The sequence below is a fragment of the Pseudophryne corroboree genome, chromosome 1 (assembly GCF_028390025.1).
Source record: "Pseudophryne corroboree isolate aPseCor3 chromosome 1, aPseCor3.hap2, whole genome shotgun sequence".
Lineage (NCBI taxonomy): Eukaryota > Metazoa > Chordata > Amphibia > Anura > Myobatrachidae > Pseudophryne > Pseudophryne corroboree.
The window spans coordinates 398080639-398107913 of NC_086444.1; the positions used below are offsets into that span (position 1 = coordinate 398080639).

General features: G+C 45.0%; 1 protein-coding gene across 6 annotated transcripts in view; it reads right to left on the reverse strand.

Annotated features, from left to right (window-relative positions):
• The window catches only part of MYO18B (myosin XVIIIB), a 1127577-nt gene that overhangs the window by 914686 nt on the left and 185616 nt on the right, over window positions 1-27275 (reverse strand). For all 6 annotated transcript variants that reach the window (XM_063913212.1, XM_063913213.1, XM_063913208.1 and 3 more), the window contains exons 9-11: window positions 20270-20468; window positions 19385-19527; window positions 16614-16714 (exon numbers count right to left, since the gene is read on the reverse strand). In XM_063913212.1, coding sequence (XP_063769282.1) covers window positions 16614-16714; window positions 19385-19527; window positions 20270-20468 — 443 coding nt within the window. The remainder of the gene's footprint in view (window positions 1-16613; window positions 16715-19384; window positions 19528-20269; window positions 20469-27275) is intronic.

The window sequence follows — 27275 nt, forward strand, 5'->3', positions numbered from 1 at the left end:
CTCTCTCTGCAAATGTTATATCTGCCCCCCCCCCTGCAGTGCACGTGGTTTTGCCCAATTGCTAACAAACTTGCTGCAGCGATCAACTCAGAATTACCCCCATGATTCTATCTTACTCTGACTCCTTCTGCAGTTCTCTTACAAAGGGTGATGTGTATTTAAGGTTGAGCCTAACGTAATAGGTGGATATGTGCGCAGTCAAATATCCCATGATGTGTGGTCACACATCGCCGCTAATTGAATTGGCCTCCCAAACTGATATTCTATGAGTTAAGCTAGATACACACCTTTGTGGTCACTCTTTTGATGCAATGTTTCAACTGACTTAACACCTGATCAGAAGTTCTGACCCCAGTGCTGATATGCATGTACACAGTCAGAAGTAAGGCTTGTATACACTCTACAGATTTCAGGCACTGTTGCTGGAGGAAGTGTGCTAGATTGGTCGAAGGTGCGCACATACTGCACTTTTGGTCCAACATGGACCTGAGCGAAGGTGCCAACACACTCTTGCGATGTCGAAAGAATGGTTGAAATTGAAAGAATGGCCCGACAATTGTATAGGTGTTTACCCAGCTTTATGAAGGAGAGGCTTTCAACACGTTCAGGTACCAAATATAAGAGTTAGATTATATTCACTACATGCTCATGTGTGATATTAGCTGAGGCAGATTACATTAAAGCGTCAGCATATAGACAACACTGTTTCTGTCCATATATAGTTTGTTGACACAGGTACACAGGTACACATGTACAAAGACCCCACTTGCCTTGAAGTACACTGCGCTCCTTCACCTTTTCTTGTGGTGAAGCAGGATGTAGTTACTGCAATGTTTACTGAGAAGTGGGTGAGTGAAAAGTCACCCCTCAGCAATCTCACCATTGACTCAGAGCGTCTTTTGAATGCTGTCAGCACATGTGCGGTATGTGGAATCTGTACATGCGCAACACTTTTATTTATACATTTACATATCCCTTGATGTATTCTTTACATACTATTGGGAGACTAGGACACTCACATGAAATCTTGTGTGAACCTGATGCTATATGGCAGAGTTTCACACACTCCGCCATTACAGTCCAGGTTTTAAGGATAGCCATACTTGAGTATATATGGTTAAATCAAACTGACTGAGGCACCAATTAAGTCATCTGTGCTCAAGCATGGATATACTGAAAACTTTATTAACATTCAAACAATATAACACAAAAGACATGAAGATTGCCTCTACTCTTCAGCTGAGGAAGATACCATGAATTTTGATTGGCAAAATGGAATGTGACTTTTGATCTGAGTAATACTGCACCTGTGTATCTTATCTTCAGGCATTACGTGTACCCCAAAGTGACTGTCTACAAATTGACTACATCCCCTAGTAGCAGCCTTCTTGTTCTGTTTCAGCAAAAAAGGTTTTATAAGGAAGAGGAGGGTAGACCCAAATCTCCAGGTCGCAAGTAAATAATTAAAAAATAAATTAATCCATATGTACAGTATGAGTATTTTCCATTTTGAAGCAGGATGATTATTTGAAGCAGGATGTGGTCAAAAATGCAGGAAAATTTAAGATTGTAGGTCAAACCATAGAGGCTTTTGAAAGTGAAGAGAATGTAAGTCATACAACCGAGCTGGAAAGTACAATAATATCAGTTACTTCTAAATAAATAGCTCAATCTTCTAAATTCTCTGCATTTTATTCTCCCAGACAAATTCAGCATATGGTCAGAGGATAGGGGAATAGGAATAGGGAACATGCAAGGTAGTATAAAAGTTTAGATAGTTATATTAACAGATGCTATTCAGCTTCACCAAGTCATCCTAATTAGCAGCCATTTCTGTGTTACAGCTTTCATGACTAAACAATGACGTTAGCAAAATAGAAATTATCGAAATAGTTTAAAACCTGCCTTGCAATAAACATACAGAATATAGAAAAGCTAATAATCAATGTTAGGGCTTCAATACAAAGGGTAAAACTAGAGATGAGCGGGTTCGGTTTCTCTGAATCCGAACCCGCCAGAACTTCATGTTTTTTTTCACGGGTCCGAGCGACTCGGATCTTCCCGCCTTGCTCGGTTAACCCGAGCGCGCCCGAACGTCATCATGACGCTGTCGGATTCTTGCGAGACTCGGATTCTATATAAGGAGCCGCGCGTCGCCGCCATTTTCACACGTGCATTGAGATTGATAGGGAGAGGACGTGGCTGGCGTCCTCTCCGTTTAGAATAGATTAGAGAGACACTTGATTTACTAATTTTGGGGAGCATTAGGAGTACTCAGTACAGTGCAGAGTTTTGCTGATAGTGACCACCAGTTTTATTTATAATCCGTTCTCTGCCTGAAAAAAGCGATACACAGCACACAGTGACTCAGTCACATACCATATCTGTGTGCACTGCTCAGGCTCAGGCCAGTGTGCTGCATCATCTATTATCTATATATAATATTATATATATCTGTCTGACTGCTCAGCTCACACAGCTTATAATTGTGGGGGAGACTGGGGAGCACTACTGCAGTGCCAGTTATAGGTTATAGCAGGAGCCAGGAGTACATAATATATTATATAGTGAGTGACCACCAGACACACAGTGCAGTTTATTTAATATATCCGTTCTCTGCCTGAAAAAAGCGATACACACAGTGACTCAGTCAGTCACATACCATATCTGTGTGCACTGCTCAGGCTCAGGCCAGTGTGCTGCATCATCTATATATATTATATATCTGTCTGACTGCTCAGCTCACACAGCTTATAATTGTGGGGGAGACTGGGGAGCACTACTGCAGTGCCAGTTATAGGTTATAGCAGGAGCCAGGAGTACATAATATTATATTAAAATTAAACAGTGCACACTTTTGCTGCAGGAGTGCCACTGCCAGTGTGACTAGTGACCAGTGACCTGACCACCAGTATATATAATATTAGTAGTATACTATCTCTTTATCAACCAGTCTATATTAGCAGCAGACACAGTACAGTGCGGTAGTTCACGGCTGTGGCTACCTCTGTGTCGGCACTCGGCAGCCCGTCCATAATTGTATATACCACCTAACCGTGGTTTTTTTTTCTTTCTTTATACATACATACTAGTTACGAGTATACTATCTCTTTATCAACCAGTCTATATTAGCAGCAGACACAGTACAGTGCGGTAGTTCACGGCTGTGGCTACCTCTGTGTCGGCACTCGGCAGCCCGTCCATAATTGTATATACCACCTAACCGTGTTTTTTTTTTCTTTCTTTATACATACATACTAGTTACGAGTATACTATCTCTTTATCAACCAGTCTATATATTAGCAGCAGACACAGTACAGTGCGGTAGTTCACGGCTGTGGCTACCTCTGTGTCGGCACTCGGCAGCCCGTCCATAATTGTATATACCACCTAACCGTGGTTTTTTTTTCTTTCTTTATACATACATACTAGTTACGAGTATACTATCTCTTTATCAACCAGTCTATATATTAGCAGCAGACACAGTACAGTGCGGTAGTTCACGGCTGTGGCTACCTCTGTGTCGGCACTCGGCAGCCCGTCCATAATTGTATATACCACCTAACCGTGTTTTTTTTTTCTTTCTTTATACATACATACTAGTTACGAGTATACTATCTCTTTATCAACCAGTCTATATATTAGCAGCAGACACAGTACAGTGCGGTAGTTCACGGCTGTGGCTACCTCTGTGTCGGCACTCGGCAGCCCGTCCATAATTGTATATACCACCTAACCGTGGTTTTTTTTTCTTTCTTTATACATACATACTAGTTACGAGTATACTATCTCTTTATCAACCAGTCTATATTAGCAGCAGACACAGTACAGTGCGGTAGTTCACGGCTGTGGCTACCTCTGTGTCGGCACTCGGCAGCCCGTCCATAATTGTATATACCACCTAACCGTGGTTTTTTTTTCTTTCTTTATACATACATACTAGTTACGAGTATACTATCTCTTTATCAACCAGTCTATATATTAGCAGCAGACACAGTACAGTGCGGTAGTTCACGGCTGTGGCTACCTCTGTGTCGGCACTCGGCAGCCCGTCCATAATTGTATATACCACCTAACCGTGGTTTTTTTTTCTTTCTTTATACATACATACTAGTTACGAGTATACTATCTCTTTATCAACCAGTCTATATATTAGCAGCAGACACAGTACAGTGCGGTAGTTCACGGCTGTGGCTACCTCTGTGTCGGCACTCGGCAGCCCGTCCATAATTGTATATACCACCTAACCGTGGTTTTTTTTTCTTTCTTTATACATACATACTAGTTACGAGTATACTATCTCTTTATCAACCAGTCTATATATTAGCAGCAGACACAGTACAGTGCGGTAGTTCACGGCTGTGGCTACCTCTGTGTCGGCACTCGGCAGCCCGTCCATAATTGTATATACCACCTAACCGTGGTTTTTTTTTCTTTCTTTATACATACATACTAGTTACGAGTATACTATCTCTTTATCAACCAGTCTATATTAGCAGCAGACACAGTACAGTGCGGTAGTTCACGGCTGTGGCTACCTCTGTGTCGGCACTCGGCAGCCCGTCCATAATTGTATATACCACCTAACCGTGGTTTTTTTTTCTTTCTTTATACATACATACTAGTTACGAGTATACTATCTCTTTATCAACCAGTCTATATATTAGCAGCAGACACAGTACAGTGCGGTAGTTCACGGCTGTGGCTACCTCTGTGTCGGCACTCGGCAGCCCGTCCATAATTGTATATACCACCTAACCGTGGTTTTTTTTTCTTTCTTTATACATACATACTAGTTACGAGTATACTATCTCTTTATCAACCAGTCTATATTAGCAGCAGACACAGTACAGTGCGGTAGTTCACGGCTGTGGCTACCTCTGTGTCGGCACTCGGCAGCCCGTCCATAATTGTATATACCACCTAACCGTGGTTTTTTTTTCTTTCTTTATACATACATACTAGTTACGAGTATACTATCTCTTTATCAACCAGTCTATATATTAGCAGCAGACACAGTACAGTGCGGTAGTTCACGGCTGTGGCTACCTCTGTGTCGGCACTCGGCAGCCCGTCCATAATTGTATATACCACCTAACCGTGGTTTTTTTTTCTTTCTTTATACATACATACTAGTTACGAGTATACTATCTCTTTATCAACCAGTCTATATATTAGCAGCAGACACAGTACAGTGCGGTAGTCCACGGCTGTGGCTACCTCTGTGTCGGCACTCGGCAGCCCGTCCATAATTGTATACTAGTATCCAATCCATCCATCTCCATTGTTTACCTGAGGTGCCTTTTAGTTGTGCCTATTAAAATATGGAGAACAAAAATGTTGAGGTTCCAAAATTAGGGAAAGATCAAGATCCACTTCCACCTCGTGCTGAAGCTGCTGCCACTAGTCATGGCCGAGACGATGAAATGCCAGCAACGTCGTCTGCCAAGGCCGATGCCCAATGTCATAGTACAGAGCATGTCAAATCCAAAACACCAAATATCAGTAAAAAAAGGACTCCAAAACCTAAAATAAAATTGTCGGAGGAGAAGCGTAAACTTGCCAATATGCCATTTACCACACGGAGTGGCAAGGAACGGCTGAGGCCCTGGCCTATGTTCATGGCTAGTGGTTCAGCTTCACATGAGGATGGAAGCACTCAGCCTCTCGCTAGAAAAATGAAAAGACTCAAGCTGGCAAAAGCAGCACAGCAAAGAACTGTGCATTCTTCGAAATCCCAAATCCACAAGGAGAGTCCAATTGTGTCGGTTGCGATGCCTGACCTTCCCAACACTGGACGTGAAGAGCATGCGCCTTCCACCATTTGCACGCCCCCTGCAAGTGCTGGAAGGAGCACCCGCAGTCCAGTTCCTGATAGTCAGATTGAAGATGTCAGTGTTGAAGTACACCAGGATGAGGAGGATATGGGTGTTGCTGGCGCTGGGGAGGAAATTGACCAGGAGGATTCTGATGGTGAGGTGGTTTGTTTAAGTCAGGCACCCGGGGAGACACCTGTTGTCCGTGGGAGGAATATGGCCGTTGACATGCCAGGTGAAAATACCAAAAAAATCAGCTCTTCGGTGTGGAGGTATTTCACCAGAAATGCGGACAACAGGTGTCAAGCCGTGTGTTCCCTTTGTCAAGCTGTAATAAGTAGGGGTAAGGACGTTAACCACCTCGGAACATCCTCCCTTATACGTCACCTGCAGCGCATTCATAATAAGTCAGTGACAAGTTCAAAAACTTTGGGTGACAGCGGAAGCAGTCCACTGACCAGTAAATCCCTTCCTCTTGTAACCAAGCTCACGCAAACCACCCCACCAACTCCCTCAGTGTCAATTTCCTCCTTCCCCAGGAATGCCAATAGTCCTGCAGGCCATGTCACTGGCAATTCTGACGAGTCCTCTCCTGCCTGGGATTCCTCCGATGCATCCTTGCGTGTAACGCCTACTGCTGCTGGCGCTGCTGTTGTTGCTGCTGGGAGTCGATGGTCATCCCAGAGGGGAAGTCGTAAGCCCACTTGTACTACTTCCAGTAAGCAATTGACTGTTCAACAGTCCTTTGCGAGGAAGATGAAATATCACAGCAGTCATCCTACTGCAAAGCGGATAACTGAGTCCTTGACAACTATGTTGGTGTTAGACGTGCGTCCGGTATCCGCCGTTAGTTCACAGGGAACTAGACAATTTATTGAGGCAGTGTGCCCCCGTTACCAAATACCATCTAGGTTCCACTTCTCTAGGCAGGCGATACCGAGAATGTACACGGACGTCAGAAAAAGACTCACCAGTGTCCTAAAAAATGCAGTTGTACCCAATGTCCACTTAACCACGGACATGTGGACAAGTGGAGCAGGGCAGGGTCAGGACTATATGACTGTGACAGCCCACTGGGTAGATGTATGGACTCCCGCCGCAAGAACAGCAGCGGCGGCACCAGTAGCAGCATCTCGCAAACGCCAACTCTTTCCTAGGCAGGCTACGCTTTGTATCACCGCTTTCCAGAATACGCACACAGCTGAAAACCTCTTACGGCAACTGAGGAAGATCATCGCGGAATGGCTTACCCCAATTGGACTCTCCTGTGGATTTGTGGCATCGGACAACGCCAGCAATATTGTGTGTGCATTAAATATGGGCAAATTCCAGCACGTCCCATGTTTTGCACATACCTTGAATTTGGTGGTGCAGAATTTTTTAAAAAACGACAGGGGCGTGCAAGAGATGCTGTCGGTGGCCAGAAAAATTGCGGGACACTTTCGGCGTACAGGCACCACGTACAGAAGACTGGAGCACCACCAAAAACTACTGAACCTGCCCTGCCATCATCTGAAGCAAGAAGTGGTAACGAGGTGGAATTCAACCCTCTATATGCTTCAGAGGTTGGAGGAGCAGCAAAAGGCCATTCAAGCCTATACAATTGAGCACGATATAGTAGGTGGAATGCACCTGTCTCAAGTGCAGTGGAGAATGATTTCAACGTTGTGCAAGGTTCTGATGCCCTTTGAACTTGCCACACGTGAAGTCAGTTCAGACACTGCCAGCCTGAGTCAGGTCATTCCCCTCATCAGGCTTTTGCAGAAGAAGCTGGAGGCATTGAAGAAGGAGCTAAAAGGGAGCGATTCCGCTAGGCATGTGGGACTTGTGGATGCAGCCCTTAATTCGCTTAACAAGGATTCACGGGTGGTCAATCTGTTGAAATCAGAGCACTACATTTTGGCCACCGTGCTCGATCCTAGATTTAAAGCCTACCTTGGATCTCTCTTTCCGGCAGACACAGGTCTGCTGGGGTTGAAAGACCTGCTGGTGACAAAATTGTCAAGTCAAGCGGAACGCGACCTGTCAACATCTCCTCCTTCACATTCTCCCGCAACTGGGGGTGCGAGGAAAAGGCTCAGAATTCCGAGCCCACCCGCTGGCGGTGATGCAGGGCAGTCTGGAGCGACTGCTGATGCTGACATCTGGTCCGGACTGAAGGACCTGACAACGATTACGGACATGTCGTCTACTGTCACTGCATATGATTCTCTCAACATTGATAGAATGGTGGAGGATTATATGAGTGACCGCATCCAAGTAGGCACGTCACACAGTCCGTACTTATACTGGCAGGAAAAAGAGGCAATTTGGAGGCCCTTGCACAAACTGGCTTTATTCTACCTAAGTTGCCCTCCCACAAGTGTGTACTCCGAAAGAGTGTTTAGTGCCGCCGCTCACCTTGTCAGCAATCGGCGTACGAGGTTACATCCAGAAAATGTGGAGAAGATGATGTTCATTAAAATGAATTATAATCAATTCCTCCGCGGAGACATTGACCAGCAGCAATTGCCTCCACAAAGTACACAGGGAGCTGAGATGGTGGATTCCAGTGGGGACGAATTGATAATCTGTGAGGAGGGGGATGTACACGGTGATATATCGGAGGGTGAAGATGAGGTGGACATCTTGCCTCTGTAGAGCCAGTTTGTGCAAGGAGAGATTAATTGCTTCTTTTTTGGGGGGGGTCCAAACCAACCCGTCATATCAGTCACAGTCGTGTGGCAGACCCTGTCACTGAAATGATGGGTTGGTTAAAGTGTGCATGTCCTGTTTTGTTTATACAACATAAGGGTGGGTGGGAGGGCCCAAGGACAATTCCATCTTGCACCTCTTTTTTCTTTTCTTTTTCTTTGCATCATGTGCTGATTGGGGAGGGTTTTTTGGAAGGGACATCCTGCGTGACACTGCAGTGCCACTCCTAGATGGGCCCGGTGTTTGTGTCGGCCACTAGGGTCGCTAATCTTACTCACACAGTCAGCTACCTCATTGCGCCTCTTTTTTTCTTTGCGTCATGTGCTGTTTGGGGAGGGTTTTTTGGAAGGGACATCCTGCGTGACACTGCAGTGCCACTCCTAGATGGGCCCGGTGTTTGTGTCGGCCACTAGGGTCGCTAATCTTACTCACACAGCTACCTCATTGCGCCTCTTTTTTTCTTTGCGTCATGTGCTGTTTGGGGAGGGTTTTTTGGAAGGGACATCCTGCGTGACACTGCAGTGCCACTCCTAGATGGGCCCGGTGTTTGTGTCGGCCACTAGGGTCGCTTATCTTACTCACACAGCGACCTCGGTGCAAATTTTAGGACTAAAAATAATATTGTGAGGTGTGAGGTATTCAGAATAGACTGAAAATGAGTGTAAATTATGGTTTTTGAGGTTAATAATACTTTGGGATCAAAATGACCCCCAAATTCTATGATTTAAGCTGTTTTTTAGTGTTTTTTGAAAAAAACACCCGAATCCAAAACACACCCGAATCCGACAAAAAAAATTCGGTGAGGTTTTGCCAAAACGCGTTCGAACCCAAAACACGGCCGCGGAACCGAACCCAAAACCAAAACACAAAACCCGAAAAATTTCAGGCGCTCATCTCTAGGTAAAACCCAGGGCTAGTAAGGGGCAGCTGTGGCACTGATCACTCCCGTTCTAATCACAGTAACAATGCAGCATGGACCCCCACACCAAGTCAGCAATTTGCTGTGACATAAAATGTGTAGTAAAATTTTAACTGTCTCCTATATAATAGCCCAGATCTGTGACTCTGTGACTGTGTGTATAACGCTGGGCGGGGCTAGGAGCTCTAATTGGGTTAGCGGCAGGTCTATCACACCCAGTCCACAGCTGATTGGGCGAGAAACGCCCTCCCACACAGGTTACATCCAATGGGAGGCTCTGCCCTTTGGCTGCTGTGTGTTCCCAGAGCAGGATTAACAATGGGGCTGATAGAGCTGCAGCTCCAGGCCCACACCCCAAAATAGGCCCACTGCATCTGCAGCAACATACCCTCCAACAATTTACACATAAAAATTGGTACAAATTTGAAAAGGGGGCGTAATACTTTCAATGTAAGTTTGGAGAGCCAAAAATTGGTACAGACCATAAAAAAAAGGTACTGTACCTGCCAAAAAGGTACAGTTGGAGGGTATTAAGCAAGTCTCTGCGCTGTAGATAGGGGGGGAAAAATCCTTTTACTGCAGCATCGTATGTCCTGCTGCCAGTCCGCCTGCTTCCTCCGGCATCAACAATCCCCACTCCCTAGCCGCGGCGCAGGTGGAACAAAAGCTGCTGCGGCCACCGGCATAGATGTGTATGAAACCGACACAGCGGAAGGCTTTCATAGCCCTCCCTGCGCCACATACTCTCTGAGCCCCGGAGCCTCCTCTGTGCGGGATGTCACAGAAGTGCCTCCCTGCCACAGCTGCGCCCAAATCCCCAGAGGCTCTGACTCCGCAACACAGCACCTGGGCTGCTGGCCTGGAATCCCAGAGATGGCTAATGTAATGGATAGAGTGAGTGATATCGTGGAGAGTAATGTCTGGACGCTGAATCAGTGTAAAAGGTGACAGTGCTGTCCAGTGCAGAGGGTGTACAGTGTCACTAACACTGCACAGCACTCTCACCTTTTACATTGATCAGCGAGTAATGTGGCACATTGGGACACTGACGCTAGCAATAGTGACTTGCTGCTTGGCTGCTGTGCGAGTCTCCAGGAGAGCCACTGCCAAAGGGAGGACAGCTGCTTCCAGGAGGAGAAGCAGGAGAAGCATTACTCGCCCCTCCCCCACTCGCAGTACCTCCAGGCCCCATCCGTGGCACCCCCACACCACCACCGTGGTGGCTCCGGACCCCTCCCCCACCCGCAGCACCCCCACACCCACGAATCCACCACTCGCAGCACCACCGCACCCGCCCCTCCCCCACTCACGGCACCCCTGCAACCACTCCTCCCCCACCCGCGGCACCCCCGGACCCCCTGCCCCATCCGCGTTTCCCCTGCACCCGCCACTCTCCCAACCACAGCACCTACTACGTGATTCATCAGGCCCTGCGTGTGCTGTTCACGCCATTGCAAGGGGCTATGACCCCTTAACCATTGCACGCCCTTTGTCCATGCAATATTTAATCACTCACACAATTATGATTGGAGGTAATACTCCATATAATAAAAATATTGTACGCCACAAGGGCGTGCAAGGGTTAAGGGGGCATAGCCCCTTACGACGGTGTGCAGAGCGCCCGTATATCTAAAATATATTTAAAGATATTGCATGACTGAGCAATACAAATATTATTACCATTATTCCTCTTTTGGTAAGGCCAACTTGGATAATGTAAAAATTGCATACAAGTTTCTGTAAGCCATGAATACTGGGGCACATTGCTTTTGGTTATGTTCACCATTCAATGTAATGTAAAATCACCCATTCAGTGAATTGTGAGCTGTATCACCAATTCAGTGTAATGTGAGCTGTATAATAACAGGCTGTTATAAGGTATAAGTGCAGCAAAAGTGCAGCAAAATTTGCCAAATTTGTTTAGAGAATTCTGAATTTTGTTTTCTTCCTTTATTCTTTACCTAACTCTGGGGGTCATTTCGACCCAATCGCTCACTACAGTTTCTCGCAGCACAGCGATCGGAACTGCGCATGTACTGGCGCCGCAGTGCGCCGGCGCATGCCAGCCATCATTGCCTAGCGATCGCCTCTGTGCGACAGGGACGTGCGGTGAGCTAAATGGCTCAGGAGGCACCAGCTGGCCCCAGAGCTAGATTTACATACAATATATGAGTCAAAGGGTACATCTGGGCATTATACACAGGTGCAGCAGTATAAACTCCTGGAAATTTGGTGCGCTTTGATCAGAGATGAGCGGAAAAGATAGGCAAGTGAGGCACTGCCTGTCCTGCCATAGACTGTTTACTCCAGAGTTTTGGCTATAAAAACTATTAGAATAATGCAAAGAAGATATTTCAAACAAATTATTTATATTTTTCATATACTTTACACAGTCAAAACTCTGGCACAAACGTAAGTATGACAGGAAGGGCTCTGCCTCACCTGCCTCACCCCACCGCACGTCACTGCTGTGCGATGCCTTTGCACTTCTGCTGGGGGGAAGGCGGCACTGACATGCGGGGTGGACTAGCCCTGTGCTGGGCATCCACCCGCATGTCAGTGTGAATGATCGTAGCTGTGTTAAATTTAGCACAGCTACGATCAACTCGGAATGTACGATCAACTCGGAATGACCCCCAATATACAGCATGTAAAGTTTCCCCCTTCCTCTTCACTTTTCCAGCCACTTTTCTCTATAGTTCTTGCCCTTGTTACTACCTCTATTAATATTTGCTCTTCACAACACTTCAGTTGTGTGTTTGCAGAGATTCTGCTGGGTGTATTGGACAAAGTACATCTACGTGGATCCAAAAGTGACTGGACTACTGGACAAGCACTATTTTCATACAGGGGGCATAGTCAGTTACGCCCCCTGTACTGTAGTAGGATGTGCGGTGCGCGATGACGCTAAGCGTCTAGTTCCCTTCGTGGAGAGGACCTTTGCTGTGTGGTGCGCGATGACGTCAACGCGCACAGCACATCATTACAGTGAAGGTCCTCTCTTCACAATGGGCAACCGACGAAGGGAAACTAGACGCTACGCATCTAGTTTCCCTTCACAGCGGGACAGCGGGCAGCTGCAGCGGGGGGCACAGCTGCAGCGGGGGGCACAGCAGCAGCGGATCTTGCCATGGTGCGGCGCCCTCCGGATGGCGCCGGCACCCTCCGGAAGGCGGCGCCCCGGGCAAAAGTCCTGCTTGCCCGTGGCAAGATCCGCTACTGGTTGTATTGTCTGATTTTAAAGAGCTGTGCTACATGCTGGTACTTTACAATAGTGTCTTATCCATTCTAGTGTGTATATTTTATGAATATATTGAACAAGAGAAGTCACTGATTTTTTTTTAGCTTTTTCAGATCTAAGCAAATACTTATATCTCCCAGGCTTCTCTTTCCTGCCTGAATTCTAGAGTCCCTTATTCAGGCAGTAAGACAGAGGGGGTTATTCAGAGTTGTTAGCAAACCAAAAATGATAGCAGTTGGGCAAAACCATGTTGCACTGCAGGTGGGGTAGATGTAACATGTGCAGAGAGATTTAGATTTGAGTAGGTTATATTGTTTCTGTGCATGGTAAATGCTAGTTGCTTTATTTTTACACTGCAATTTAGATTTAAGTTTGAACACACCCCACACAAATCTAACTCTCTCTGCACGTGTTACATCTGCCTCACCTGCAGTGCAACACGGGCCCTCATTCCGAGTTGATCGCTCGCTAGCTGTTTTTTGCAGAGCAGCAGTGAGATAGTCGCCGCCTCTAGGGGAGTGTATTTTCGCTTTGCAAGTGTGAGAAAGCTTGTGCAGCCAAGCGGGACGAAAAAGCTTCTTGCAGTTTCTGAGTAGCTCTGGACTTACTCAGCCCTTGCGATCACTTCAGCCTGTCCGGTCCCGGAATTGACGTCGGACACCCGCCCTGCAAGTGCCTGGACACGCCTGCGTTTTCCCTACCACTCCCAGAAAACGGTCAGTTGACACCCATAAACGCCCTCTTCCTGTCAATCTCCTTGCGATCGGTTGTGCGGATGGATTTGTCGCTAGAAGCATTGCACAGCAACGATGCTGTTTGTACCCATATGACGCGTGTGCGCATTGCGGTGCATACGCATGCGCAGTAGTAACCTGATCGCTGCACTGCGAAAAATGTCAGCGAGCGATCAACTCGGAATGAGGGCCCTGGTTTTGCCCAATTGCTAACTTTTATGTTTTGCTATCAACTCTGAATAACCCCCAGAGTCTTCTCTTGTCTGTTACACATCCCACCACTAGTAAGCTGGCAGAAGCCGGTCCAGTGTCAGATGGGCAATGTCACAGCTAAGGACAAGGAGACCTGCTGTTTACCCATTTCCTATGCATCAGCCTCCTTTTGATTACCATTAGACTTTGTCTTGACATGGGACATTAATCAGGCTATTCCCAGGCTGTAAAAAGCCCATCGCCTGAACCATGTATCAAATCCTTTCCAGGCAATGTCAATATAACATGAAGCCGATAACCGATGGCTGGAAGCTTTTTCTAAAAACCTCCAGGGCTCTATCACTGCCAGCTGAAAAGCTGCTGCTGGATAATAATAAAAACACACACAAGAGCAGTCTAGATTTTATCAAGTGCAATTTGAAGTGGTGGATGCTAATGCATGGTTAATGAAGCATTATTTACATTCCAACACAGGAACCCTAAGAGGTCCCAGGAGGACTCTTCTTCTGTGAACATACAGTTGGTGAAGGAGCAATGTAAACACAATTCTCGCGCCTGCCATATAAATTCATTACTTATTTATGAAGACCCAACACATTCTGCAGCACTATGCAATAGGGAGATTGTGTCTATTGAAGCTGGTAATAGGTTCAACTTAATGAAAATAGATCAATTATTGTTATTTAAATAACCCATATTTAATAAGCAACAATACGTATAACATACACAGTGCTTTCTGCTATATGTGAAAAGTGCATCTATTGCCTCCGCTCCTAATAATCCTCTCCCTCCGCTCCTAAAATCACACAATTCTACAAAAAAAAGTGGAATTCAATAGATGCTAATGTTCCAAAAAGCCTGTTCATAGTGTACATCTGCTTTCTGTATGTATGTTACGCCACCTAGTGCTGAAAACCATGAACTTCATTATGTGCATACTATGGCCCTCATTCCGAGTTGATCGCTCGCAAGGCGAATTTAGCAGAGTTGCTCACGCTAAGCCTACGCCTACTGGGAGTGTATCTTAGCTTCTTAAAATTGCGACCGATGTATTCGCAATATTGCGATTACAAACTACTTAGCAGTTTCAGAGTAGCTTCAGACTTACTCGGTATCTGCGATCAGTTCAGTGCTTGTCGTTCCTGGTTTGACGTCATAAACACACCCAGCGTTCGCCCAGACACTCCCCCGTTTCTCCGGCCACTCCTGCGTTTTTTCCGGAAACGGTAGCGTTTTTATCCACACGCCCCTAAAACGCCGTGTTTCCGCCCAGTAACACCCATTTCCTGTCAATCACACTACGATCGCCGGAGCGAAGAAAAAGCCATGAGTAAAAATACTATCTTCATTGTAAAATTACTTGGCGCAGTCGCAGTGCGATTATTGCGCATGCGTACTAAGCGGAATTTCACTGCGATGCGATGAAAATTACCGAGCGAACGACTCGGAATGAGGGCCTATGTGCAGAAATCTGTCACACAAAAATAGTCACTTGATGTGACATTCAAAATTGTAACATCATTAAAGGGAATATTTTCTAACAGAACAATCTGAAAACAGCAGAATATTTTTGCAACTTTTTAAAGAATATAGGCCCAGATTTATCAAGCCTTGGAGACTGAGAAATAAATTGTACGGTGATAAAATACCATCCAATCAGCTCCTAACTGGCATGTTACAGGCTGGGTTTGAAAAATTACAGTTATGAGCTGATTGGTTGGTACTTTATCACCGTGCAATTTATCACACTTTCCAATGCTTGATAATTCTGGGCCACAGTTGTATCAGATGTATAGGCTATTAGTTGTAGGATACATGCTTTTGTATTAAAGGAAAATTATATTTCTGACTTAAGTAACATTACCTTCCCATCTATTCAACTCTGTATTCTAACAAGTCAACCTTAACTCCTAACAAAGCAACAGTTACGCACATAAAAACACGTAACCTTCCACACTCCTGTAAGCAGATAACATACTATCATGCCACTGTTACTAATCTAAAGGGCCCCATACACTACAGCGACATGTCGGACCCTCATGTCGCATAAGATTTCCCTTGCACGCCCGGCAGCCTCCCGGGCGGCAGGATCGCATAGGATACATCGTATGCGGTCCTTTTGCATACGATGTATCTTATGAGATCCCAGCCATGCCGGTGGGATCCGATAAATCACGAGTGCAGCACTAACGACCTAGGGGCACCGATCCGATGCTCACGGGACCACGCATCAGATCGGATCAGATGTAAAACACATCCAATTTGCCACTTTCCATCCGATTTATCGACCCGAAAGGTCGCAATCGGATGAAATCAGGCATTATCGTTCTAGTGTGTGGGGCCCTTAATATTTAAATAGAATCTTGAGTACTGTATCTAGTGAAGTGTTACCCAACCTCTATCCTCAAGGGACATTTACAGCCCAGGTTTTATGGATAGACATACTTGATCACAGATGATTTAATTAGTGCCCCAGTTATTTTGAGTTAACGGTTGGAGCTAGCAAAGATATCCTGTTATTGTATTGCAAGGACAGAGGCTGAGAAACACTGATATAGTGGTTTAATAGTGTATTTACGGTATATGATTCTGGTCATGGATAAATGGTAGTAATGAAGAGATGGGAAGTAGTAAAAGGGATGAAAGTAAGGGAAGTGATGGAATAAAGAAAATACATAAAAGCTACAAGGGGATGTGAGTATGGTAATGGATAAAAGGGATATGGTGAAGGAAAATTATATATTGAATGAATAAGTGGAAGAGATGGCATAACATGAATGGATCAAGATAGATGATAACAGGATATGATTTAGGTAAGGGGTGAAATTGAATAAAGGGAATGGAAGAAGATAAAGGGTAGTAAAAAAAATGACTTAAAGAAATGAAGAAAGAGAAAACTTGGCATTAAGCAACCACATTAGGGCCTTGTGGAAGATGGAAAAGGAGCTATAAACGACAAATCTGTAAAATGTAGCCAACAGTACAGATTTCATTACCTGAGATCCAACTCTATTCCAGTCAGCAATTGTGAGAACACATTAAAATTACTTTCTCCTTCTGGCTGTTGAGCAACACGAATTCTTTCCAAGAGCATGGTCTGGAAATAAATACAGAAACCATTACAACAACTTCTTCATCCTGTGTGTAGAGCATCATATCTAACAGTTTTCACTGTACCCACAAGGTGGACAATGCAGGGATTTCTAATGAATAAGAAATAAACCATATGATTGATGTTACAATAAATATTAACATTGTTAATAGTAAACCAGAATGTAACTTAGAGATTAGATCAACAAAATATAAAGAACAAGTTGATTCTTTCTGATGCAGTTGTCTATTTCATGCTATATAGCGAAATGCAAGTTAGCAGTGCACATGTAGTCCAAGTTCTGTACACATGCCATTATGAGCGACACCGTGTAGTTCACACTCTAACATGCAATGAATGTGTCCAACTACCTGCGCTTTGTGTGCTCATTGCACCTGACTGTTGCAACTTCTTTGTGCACAGGGCAAAAATATTAATAGTAATGTAAAGCACAGTTTCTGCCCGTGAATGCACTCCACCAGAATGCACAGCTCCTGCCCATGTATGCACTCCACCACAATGCACAGATCCTGCCAATGTATGCATTCCACCGCAATGCACAGCTCCTGCCCGTGTATGCATTCCACCGCAATGCACAGCTCCTGCCCGTGGATGCATTCCTCCGCAATGCACAGCTCCTGCCCATGTATGCACTCCACCGCAATGCACAGCTCCTGCCCGTGGATGCATTCCACCGCAATGCACAGCTCCTGCCCATGTATGCACTCCACCGCAATGCACAGCTCCTGCCCGTGAATGCACTCCACCGCAATGCACAGCTCCTGCCCATGTATGCACTCCACCGCAATGCACAGCTCCTGCCCATGTATGCACTCCACCACAATGCACAGCTCCTGCCCGTGTATGCACTCCACCGCAATGCACAGATCCTGCCCATGTATGCACTCCACCGCAATGCACAGCTCCTGCCCATCTATGCACTCCACCACAATGCACAGCTCCTGCCCGTGTATGCACTCCACCGCAATGCACAGCTCCTGCCCATGTATGCACTCCACCGCAATGCACAGCTCCTGCCCATGTATGCACTCCACCCCAATGCACGCTCCTGCCCATGTATGCACTCCACCGCAATGCACAGCTCCTGCCCATGTATGCACTCCACCGCAATGCGCAGCTCCTGCCCATGTATGCACTCCACCGCAATGCACAGCTCCTGCCTGTGTATGTATTCCACCGCAATGCACAGCTCCTGCCCATGTATGCATTCCACCCCAATGCACAGCTCCTGCCCGTGTATGCATTCCACTGCAATGCACAGCTCCTGCCCATGTATGCACTCCACCACAATGCACAGCTCCTGCCCATGTATGCATTCCACCCCAATGCACAGCTCCTGCCCATGTATGCATTCCACCCCAATGCACAGCTCCTGCCCATTTATGCACTCCACCGCAATGTACAGCTCCTGCCTGTGTATGTACTCCACTGCAATGCACAGCTCCTGCCTGTGTATGTACTCCACTGCAATGCACAGCTCCTGCCTGTGTATGTACTCCACCGCAATGCACAGCTCCTGCCTGTGTATGTACTTCACCGCAATGTACAGCTCTTGCCTGTGTATGTACTCCACCGCAATGTACAGCTCTTGCCTGTGTATGTACTCCACCGCAATGTACAGCTCTTGCCTGTGTATGTACTCCACCGCAATGTACAGCTCTTGCCTGTGTATGTACTCCACAACAATGCACAGCTCCTGCCCATGTATTCACTCATTTTTCCAAATCAGTTTTTACTAAATATTATGAAAGTAGTGGTTACAAACACCTCTGAGGAGATCGTATAATCATGTTACAGTGAACTAAGGGCAAACTAATTACAAACTACTTGTAACTAAGATGAATACAAACTGTGTATATATAATAAAAAGTATGGAATACAGATCAGGTCCTGCTTTCATGCTGCATCAGGGGAATTGGAATAGGGGCGACGGGCAAGGGGGCAGCTCACTCCCCCAAAATGAGTGAGGCGCCATCCACTCGGACCTGCAATCGCCCTCTTGGGCCTGCCGCCGCCACCACCAGCAGCTGTAGCACTGCTCACTGTGCTATGTGTGAAGTAATAGTAGCGGTGCCAGACACATTGCTACTAATACAGCGCAGGCAGCGCTGAAGCTGCCAACCTCACCTTGTTTCTTGCAGTGTGTCAGCTCTGCAGATATGTGCTGCTGGTGACAACAGAGGTAAGCAGCAGCATAGCTTGTGGAAAGGGGTAGTGAAGAGAAGCATGACATGAAGGTAGAGGAGGCGCTCTATCTGGAAAAATGTTTATAAGGGGCTTTACCAGATATAATTTATATAAGGGGCTCTACCAGGCGTAATGTGTATAATAGGCTCTACCAGGCATAATGTGTATATCAGGGGCTCTACCTGGTATAATGTGTATAATAGGCTCTACCAGGTGTAATGTGTACAAGGGTCCACTCCCAGCTCCTCCATATCATTCAGCACAGGTGCAAGTGACCCGTCTAAGGTGGCCTTAAGCTAGGGGATCCAAACTGAGATTTTATCTTGCCCCCCAAACTAAAAATCATTCTGACGCCCCTGTGCTGCATGACCATAACATTCATAAACCTACTGTATACCCCTTTTATGTAGTGTACAGTATATAGTCCTCCATCAGATGACTAATTACCTGTGACACTAATATGATTACCTGTAGGTGTCCCGCTGTTACGCGTCCTGCAGCATTGAAATCCAAAGACATAACCATAGAGAAGCGAGTAGAGTTATTACAGTCACTTGTCGACACACAACCAAACGACTTCAGAATGGTGAACATTGCTTGGATCTTCTCCACTGGGAAACACAGTTAGAGACATTACATTACATGAGACTGAGTAGCTTTATCTGTGTGTGGCATAAATGCACACTCTTAGTAAATATACACATTTAGAGTATATACAGGTTGAGTATCCCATATCCAAATATTCCGAAATACGGAATATTCCGAAATACAGACTTTTTTGAGTGAGAGTGAGATAGTGAAACCTTTGTTTTCTGATGGCTCAATGTACACAAACTTTGTTTAATACACAAAGTTATTAAAAATATTGTATTAAATGACCTTCAGGCTGTGTGTATAAGGTGTATATGAAACATAAATGAATTGTGTGAATGTACACACACTTTGTTTAATGCACAAAGTTATAAAAAATATTGGCTAAAATTACCTGCAGGCTGTGTGTATAAGGTGTATATGAAACGTAAATGCATTCTGTGCTTAGATTTAGGTCCCATCACCATGATATCTCATTATGGTATGCAATTATTCCAAAATACGGAAAAATCCCATATCCAAAATACCCCTGGTCCCGAGCATTTTGGATAAGGGAGACTCAACCTGTATAATATAAACATATTAATAATGCTTACATTAATGACATCACATTTAACGAGTTACAGATTGATCAATTTTAACCAAGTACTAGAGGATGTAATAATGAAAACAGTGAAAATATTGATAGATTACTAACAATAGCATAATAGTATCTAAACACAAGACGAACAATGTAGTGGGATATCTAAAGCAGCCTGCTACCTGTTACTCTGTTGTCCACACTCCCAGCAGTATCGACCAGGTATTCCAAGGCTGTCTGACAGCATGTTGATTTTCCTGCACTACTTCTGCCCAACGGCACAATTGTCTGATCCTGGCACTGGGTCAGCATGTTCCAGTAGGCTTTCTGAGCCACCGTGCAGATGTGAGGTGACATTCCATCCTTCTTCCCTTTGAATACCTAGTGTAAAGCGTAACGGGAGTTAGCGTGTCTGTGATAAACTCTGCAGTAGGCCGACATTCAGACACCATGATTCTTATACCTTGAATAATCCTTTGTCCAGTGTTAAAGAAATCTGAACTCATGATATTAGAAGCTCTCCCAGTGATACAATAGGCATCAATCTTTGCTAACATTTACAGCCTTCAGTAAATATAAAAAGACAAGGCCAGAGGCCAAGTGCTTTTATACAGGTTATGAAACTTCCCAGTCACTTCCAATATCCTTTGTATTTTCTACCATTGTTTATAAAACACATCTACACATCTAACTACAGTATCACAGAACATAATGGTGGAAATTCAAATGTTTGAAAAGTCGGTTGAGTGTCTGTTTTTACCTGTCTATTAGATAGGAAAAAACAGACTCCCAACTAACTTTTCAAACATTTGAATCTCCCCCATTGAGTCACATGATTTGCCAGGTAAATGATTGCCAGTTTAAAAATAAGCTGGAAAACTCTCAAAAAATCTCTCACTTTCTGATTCTCACACTCTATTACATTATTCCCCCACTCCTATATATAAGGTCTTATTTAGAATTTCTCACTGCAATTAAATTTGCTTTACTGCACATTTGAATATGAATTGATGTATTTGTGTATTATAATTCGCTGAACATGTTTTCCATATCTGAATCTACTGGTGGTAATGAAAACAGAAAATAAATGAAAAAAGCAAAACAAGAAACAGATCAATGGAAGTGCTGTAGAGCTGAAGTACTTGCTTCATCCAAGTGTTTTACAGATGATATCCTAGCTTGTGTTCCATGGGCAGACATACGTATAAAATCTTCTACCTTATACAGCTTTACAATTAAATGAAACTGTATCAGCACATAAAAAAGGGTTATTACAGACCTTGAAATAAAAACGACTCAGTAGGAATAAATTATTTACTGTACTACATGGTTCACTATTATTTACTGTGCTTCCACTCATACTATGTAATGGAAGGATAACAAAATATATTTAAATGTGAATTGTTTACAAATGTTCGCAAAATACAGGCAATGTAATGATACTTTGTAATGGGCATTTGAGTGGCCGAAGAAGACAGCGGAGAACCCAGTGCAGAAATTATAACTGGACCTCTTGGTTCACACTTCCTTCATAAATACTGTGCCGTACATGAGTATGTTTTTACCTTTGTACGTTTACTGAAGAGACAGAAAATGATGCCAGCAGAGACTATACAGTATATGATACAAAGCAGTGCCCAACTTATTATGCCTGCAACGTGCCATTGATATGGGTACTGTGGTCATAAGCAAGATCTTCTGTCATTGATAAAGTCACTCAATGTGAAATATGATTGTGATAAAGTTCTGCTAGATTTGTTATGCCATTGTGAATGCCCAACATGGTCCTAATGTGCCAGAGGCATCCTCAGCCTGCACACTTTACTATACCAATGATAATAGCCATCAAGATCTAATATGCATTTTTAATGCCCATCGACACATAATAGACCAACTATAATGCCTAAAGATACAATATACCCGTGAGAATGTCTAGCAAGATCACATATAATAGCCATAATGCCAGCAAAATCTAATATGCCAGTGATCATTTTCAGTAAGGTGTTTATCCGTAATGCTACCCATTCATTACATCTAGTAACAGTAATATCTATAAAGATGAAAATATCCAGAAAAATGAGAAATAACAGTAATATCCAGAAAGAGCTCCATTAATACAATTAATATCCAGAAAGACGGCAATTAGCAACAGTAGTAGTAATGTCCAGAAAGACGCTAAAAAGTAGAAGCAACATCCAGAATGATGCCAATTAGTAGCAGTAAAGACTCAATGGTGGTAATGGTAGTGCCCAGTAAAACAGTCAATACTGTTGCAGAAATGTACTACAGTAGTGCCAACCAGTGCCCTACAGTCAGCATTCTACCCCTTGCCTCTTTAGCTACATTCTCATCTATGGGTGTCTGCAATGACATGTCAGTCATACTATATATATGATGTGACCATGGGGAGAATGTAAAAGCCTTCAGTTTTGAATTGGTGAGTTTTAAGTCAACGTATGTAACAGAATGCCAATAGATGCAGAGTTGCCAAAAACCTGCCAGAATCATTATTGACACGATGCAAGTTGTCATTCCAATGTAAATGCCCCATAAATACTTCTAGGATAAAAGAGCTTCCTCTAGCAGACAAGATACAGTAGCAGCTAATGCAGCCATCTTGCCTCAGTTCCAAAGTACTGTAGGCATCCAACTTTATGAGTACCTTATCCTAATGACAGGCCACTCATGCACACTGCAATAGAAGAGAATGAGTGCCATACTTGCCATGGTGCCACCTGCCTGGCTGGTAATACCTAATGTTAGGTACAAAATTTGTCCCCCTGATTTCTCCAATGTCAACCTAGACAGTAACAATAGTGCTGTTTAAGGGGGGGATCTACACCATAGTTGCCTATCCTCCCGCATTCTGCAGGAGACTCCCTGAAACAGTAGCAATCTCCCTCACACCCTGAATAGACCAGCAATCTCCTTGATTGCACCTTACACCCATTATGCAGCCTCCCGAGTAATTTACCTCACTGCACGTCCCTGATGTGTGGGTCCATAACCCACCACACATCAGCAGCAAGTTGACAACCCAGCTTCCAAATTACTTGCTTACATACATGTGGCAATCTCATAATGATTTTCGATGACTTAAAAACAAGTGAAAATACCCATGCATGTTCCTAATTGGTTTCCACAGGAAAACAGTTTAGAAGCTACAGTAGCAAGTGCACTCACATCATATCAAGGGACCATTTATGGGGCTGCCCAACTCTGCTTTCAGAGCCCTCCCTACTTTATCCCTGGAATTCATGGCTGTACTGGGAATGGGGAGCACAAAAAATTAAGAAAAACAACAACAACAACAACAACAACAACAACAACAAAAATGACATGCAAAAATGATAAGTGTATCCTCCCCATATAACTAGATACATATGTGATATTTAATGCAATTCAGTACATTATAGGGGTCATTCCGAGTTGATCGCTAGCTGCATTTGTTCGCAGCGCAGCAATCAGGCTAAAAAATGGCAGTTCTGCGCATGCGTATGTGGCACAATGCGCACGCGCATCATACGGGCACAATGAACAAAGTAGTTTTCACAGGGTCTAGCAAAGCATTTCAGTTGCACTGGTGGCCGCAGTGTGATTGACATGAAGTGGGCGTTTCTGGGTGTCAACTGACTGTTTTCAGATAGTGTTCAGAAAAACGCAGGCGTGCCAGGAAAAATGCAGGCATGGCTGGGCGAACGCTGGGCGGGTTTGTGACGTCAAAACAGGAACTGAACAGTCTGAAGTGATCGCAAGCGCTGAGTAGGTTTTGAGCTACTCTGAAACTGCACAAAAAAACTTTGTAGCCGTTCTGCGATGCATTTGTTCGCACTTCTGCTAAGCTAAAATACACTCCCAGTGGGCGGCGGCATAGCATTTGCATGGCTGTTAAAAACTGCTAGCGAGCGATCAACTCAGAATGACCCCCAATGCCCGTGGTTTATATCGTAAACATAATGTACAATTCAGTACATTATGCCCACCTGTGCCCAGGGCCGTCTTAACAGCAGTGTAGGCCCCTGGGCAAAGCAATGCACTGGGGCCCCTACCCATCCTCCAGCGGTAGGGGTGGGAGGTGCTATCAGCGGCAGCTTTGATGTCCCGTGGGCGGTAGGGGGTGTTCTATCTTCTGCTCAGCATGTATTATCTGGAACAGTAATTTCTGCTAATTACTCTTTTACTGCACAGATGGTGGGAGATGGGGTAGGAGGGAGAACACTAAACTGCAGAAGGAGCATTGGGCTGTGTAATATGAGCTGTGAGCACTGATGCGCGCTCACGCATCATCGCTAGTCGCTGCCGTCCATTGGGCTGTTTGTTCAGCCGAGTGAAGCACTTTCCACAGTATCCTACTGTGGAAAGTGCTTCACCCCCTTGTGAACATGGCTGGCACAGGGAAAATCGTTCACTGTGTATGCACTGAGCTATTTTCCTGACAGCAATGTTCACGATCAGTGGCAAACGCAGGATTTGCATGGGGGAGGAGTTTCCAGAACTGGGTGGAGCCAATCACGGGGGTGGGGACTGAGGTGACCCAGTATATGCTGGGTCCGTAAAACTAGTGTGTCTGTGTGTGTGTGTGTGTGTGTGTGTGTGTGTGTGTGTGTGTGTGTGTGTGTGTGTGTATATATGTATATATATATATATATATATATATATATACATATCTACACATATATATACCGTGTATATATATATATATATATATATATATATTAGTGATGTGCACCGGACATTTTTCGGGTTTTGTGCTTTGGTTTTGGATTCGGTTCCGCGGCCGTGTTTTGGATTCGGACGCGTTTTGGCAAAACCTCACCGAAAATTTTTTGTCGGATTCGGGTGTGTTTTGGATTCGGGTGTTTTTTACAAAAAACCCTAAAAAACTGCTTAAATCATAGAATTTGGGGGTCATTTTGATCCCATAGTATTATTAACCTCAATAACCATAATTTCCACTCATTTCCAGTCTATTCTGAACACGTCACACCTCACAATATTATTTTTAGTCCTAAAATTTGCACCGAGGTCGCTGGATGGCTAAGCTAAGCGACACAAGTGGCCGACACAAACACCTGGCCCATCTAGGAGTGGTACTGCAGTGTCAGGCAGGATGGCACTTCAAAAAAATAGTCCCCAAACAGCACATGATGCAAAGAAAAAAAGAGGCACACCAAGGTCGCTGTGTGACTAAGCTAAGCGACACAAGTGGCCGACACAAACACCTGGCCCATCTAGGAGTGGCACTGCAGTGTCAGGCAGGATGGCACTTCAAAAAAATTGTCCCCAAACAGCACATGATGCAAAGAAAAAAAGAGGCGCACCAAGGTCGCTGTGTGACTAAGCTAAGCGACACAAGTGGCCGACACAAACACCTGGCCCATCTAGGAGTGGCACTGCAGTGTCAGGCAGGATGGCACTTCAAAAAAATTGTCCCCAAACAGCACATGATGCAAAGAAAAATTAAAGAAAAAAGAGGTGCAAGATGGAATTGTCCTTGGGTCCTCCCACCCACCCTTATGTTGTATAAACAGGACATGCACACTTTAACGAACCCATCATTTCAGCGACAGGGTCTGCCACACGACTGTGACTGAAATGACTGGTTGGTTTGGGCCCCCACCAAAAAAAGAAGCAATCAATCTCTCCTTGCACAAACTGGCTCTACAGAGGCAAGATGTCCACCTCATCATCATCCTCCTATTCCTCACCCCTTTCACTGTGTACATCCCTCTCCTCACAGATTATTAATTCGTCCCCACTGGAATCCACCATCTCAGGTCCCTGTGTACTTTGTGGAGGCAATTGCTGCTGGTGAATGTCTCCATGGAGCAATTGATTATAATTAATTTTGATGAACATCATCTTCTCCACATTTTCTGGAAGTAACCTCGTACGCTGATTGCTGACAAGGTGAGCGGCTGCACTAAACACTCTTTCGGAGTACACACTGGAGGGAGGGCAACTTAGGTAGAATAAAGCCAGTTTGTGCAAGGGCCTCCAAATTGCCTCTTTTTCCTGCCAGTATACGTACGGACTGTCTGACGTGCCTACTTGGATGCAGTCACTCATATAATCCTCCACCATTCTTTCAATGGTGAGAGAATCATATGAAGTGACAGTAGACGACAGGTCAGTAATCGTTGGCAGGTCCTTCAGTCCGGACCAGATGTCAGCACTCGCTCCAGACTGCCCTGCATCACCGCCAGCGGGTGGGCTCGGAATTCTTAGCCTTTTCCTCGCACCCCCAGTTGCGGGAGAATGTGAAGGAGGAGATGTTGACGGGTCACGTTCCGCTTGACTTGACAATTTTCTCACCAGCAGGTCTTTGAACCTCTGCAGACTTGTGTCTGCCGGAAAGAGAGATCCAACGTAGGTTTTAAATCTAGGATCGAGCACGGTGGCCAAAATGTAGTGCTCTGATTTCAACAGATTGGCCACCCGTGAATCCTGCTTAAGCGAATTAAGGGCTCCATCCACAAGTCCCACATGCCTAGCGGAATTGCTCTGTTTTAGCTCCTCCTTCAATGTCTCCAGCTTCTTCTGCAAAAGCCTGATGAGGGGAATGACCTGACTCAGGCTGGCAGTGTCTGAACTGACTTCACGTGTGGCAAGTTTAAAGGGTTGCAGAACCTTGCACAACGTTGAAATCATTCTCCACTGCGCTTGAGTCAGGTGCATTCCCCCTCCTTTGCCTATATCGTGGGCAGATGTATAGGCTTGAATGGCCTTTTGCTGCTCCTCCATCCTCTGAAGCATATAGAGGGTTGAATTCCACCTCGTTACCACCTCTTGCTTCAGATGATGGCAGGGCAGGTTCAGGAATGTTTGGTGGTGCTCCAGTCTTCTGTACGCGGTGGCTGAATGCCGAAAGTGGCCCGCATTTCTTCGGGCCACCGATAGCATCTCTTGCACGCCCCTGTCGTTTTTTAAATAATTCTGCACCACCAAATTCAATGTATGTGCAAAACATGGGACGTGCTGGAATTTGCCCAGATGTAATGCACGCACAATATTGCTGGCGTTGTCCGATGTCACAAATCCCCAGGAGAGTCCAATTGGGGTAAGCCATTCTGCGATGATCTTCCTCAGTTTCCGTAAGAGGTTGTCAGCTGTGTGCCTCTTCTGGAAAGCGGTGATACAAAGCGTAGCCTGCCTAGGAACGAGGTGGCGTTTGCGAGATGCTGCTAC